The sequence below is a fragment of the Eimeria acervulina genome, genomic scaffold (genome assembly GCF_000499425.1).
Source record: "Eimeria acervulina Houghton genomic scaffold, Eah_scaff2658, whole genome shotgun sequence".
NCBI classification, from domain to species: domain Eukaryota; phylum Apicomplexa; class Conoidasida; order Eucoccidiorida; family Eimeriidae; genus Eimeria; species Eimeria acervulina.
In genome coordinates, this window is record NW_013548130.1 from 385 (window position 1) to 2,362 (window position 1,978).

Here is a 1,978-nt window from a genome sequence, read left to right on the forward strand (position 1 = left end):
GTCGGCGGCCAGTTCCATTTATAAAGGGTTTTCTTGGGAACGACAAGCAACTCGAACACATATTGGGTTGTTAACTGCCTTTATAGAGGTTTCAGCGAGAAACATAGGCTAAGAGCCCGATAATAGCGTGGGCACCTATTCTGCCTAACCTAGGGGTCTATCGTAGTAATAGTGCAGGCAGCTAGCACTACATTTGGGGGCTGTTCCGGGAATAAAAAAGCACAAAAAAAAGCAATAGTGATTTTCCTCTCCTCATCTTATTTCACACAAACTACCCCATTCTACGGACCTGGGGACCTCTGAGAGCAAGTCTCCTGGAGACAATCGCCATGCATTTACGTAATGGTCGAGTGATAAGTCCACCCGTACCAGCATCGAGGCGAATGTCCACGGTACAGGAATCAAGTCGATTCAACCGCGCCTCGGCACCTCAACCTACTGCTGTCGCCAACCCAGCCCCCCGAGAACTTCCTCAAATGGCGGCTCCAAAGAAACCGGTCGTGGACATGCAGCCACAAGAGCGACATACCGATGAAGGAGCCAGACTAAGGCAAGAAGTAAAACGGTTGCAGAATTACCTTATTGAGCGTGCAGTGGTCTTCATTCGTACCACCCCGCCTCTCGCTCGGGAGAAGGGCAATAATATGCAACCCTTTTTAATGCTTATCGAACAACGGTTCAGGAAGATGGCCCTTCCACGAGAGCTCTGGGGTGACGAGCTTGGAGAATACCTCGACGAGGACGCCCTACAGTGCTGGATGGACCTGAAACTATCCGGTACAGACATGGCTGATTGGGCACTCATCAAACAGGAATTAATTAGATGTTTCTCCACGGTAGATCAAGCAGCACTCATTTACCAAATGGCAGCTAACAAGTGGAAAGGGGACCACAGCACCTATACGGCTAACTTCAGTCGAATCGTAGCTCGAGGATCCCAGCTGTCGGCAGAAGACTTAGTTGGTTATTTCTTAACGAATATTCCAGCGGAACTCAGATGGGCCGTAACACAGCGAGGTACGAAACAATTCAGTGATTGGAGGGATGCAGCCCATGCATTAGCCGCTGTAGCCGCCCCGTGGGCCGCCGCACAAGAGGAATTCCGTAGGCGGGAACGGGAGTTCCAACTTTGTCTGACAGGAAGAGCGGCGGAGCTTCCACGTGCGACAGTGTCAACTGAGATTAGACGGTACACCCGAGCATCGGGTGACCGAACAGAAATGGTGTGCTACCAGTGTAAAGGCAAGGCAAGGGGCACATGGCTAAGAATTGTCCAACCGGTGATCCGACAACGCGCAAATCCGGAGCAGCGTGTCGGAACTGTGGAGGTATGGGCCACTACGCTCGTGAGTGCCGAACAACTGTTCGTACGAGGACAGGAGGGGGCAGCCACACTTCATCGACATCCGCACAGCAGCAAGAGCAGCGATCTCAACGTTTAAACGGAGGAGCCTAGGCGTTGCGGGAAACAAACGTGCTAGGCTGCCAAATCGTGGCAGAGGTGTGATGTGCGCCGTAGCAACAGAATCTAATGCCATTCCAGTCTCCCTTCGGTGGGCAGAGAAGCTAATCCATAAGGATCAAGGGTCCCAGCGGACGATCAAGGGCCAACTGCTTCTCGGGAGCAGTCAGCAGAGCGAAATACAGCTGCACAGGTCCCAGCAGGCAACGGGGTGGAGAAGTACAATACCGACAACAGCAGAAACGTGAACGTCGGAGTGTCTATAGAGGATCTTCAGTCAGTTGCCACCGTGGTGGCGGGAGCTCGTTGCAAATGAGGGCTCCAAAATGGGAGAAATGTTGTGCAGCACGGGCGCGCCGGCCGTACTACCCGTAGATGTGGTAGGGCGTTCCTGTGAGGCGCTCCTAGATACTGGAGCCTCACGCAGTTTCATCTACCCTCGATTGGTTGAAGGTTTATAGCTGGAAGTGTGGAAACTTTCGGATGTGTGTGTGTTTACCATAGCGAACGGTGCCC

General features: G+C 52.6%; 1 protein-coding gene across 1 annotated transcript; it reads left to right on the plus strand.

Annotated features, from left to right (window-relative positions):
- Positions 1 to 383: 383 nt before the first annotated feature.
- On the plus strand, positions 384 to 1,442 carry EAH_00067190 (hypothetical protein, conserved; the record flags this gene model as incomplete). The annotated part of the gene is made up of 1 exon (XM_013392578.1): positions 384 to 1,442. One exon carries the CDS (start codon positions 384 to 386, stop codon positions 1,440 to 1,442), a length of 1,059 nt encoding a protein of 352 aa, XP_013248032.1.
- Positions 1,443 to 1,978: the final 536 nt, after the last annotated feature.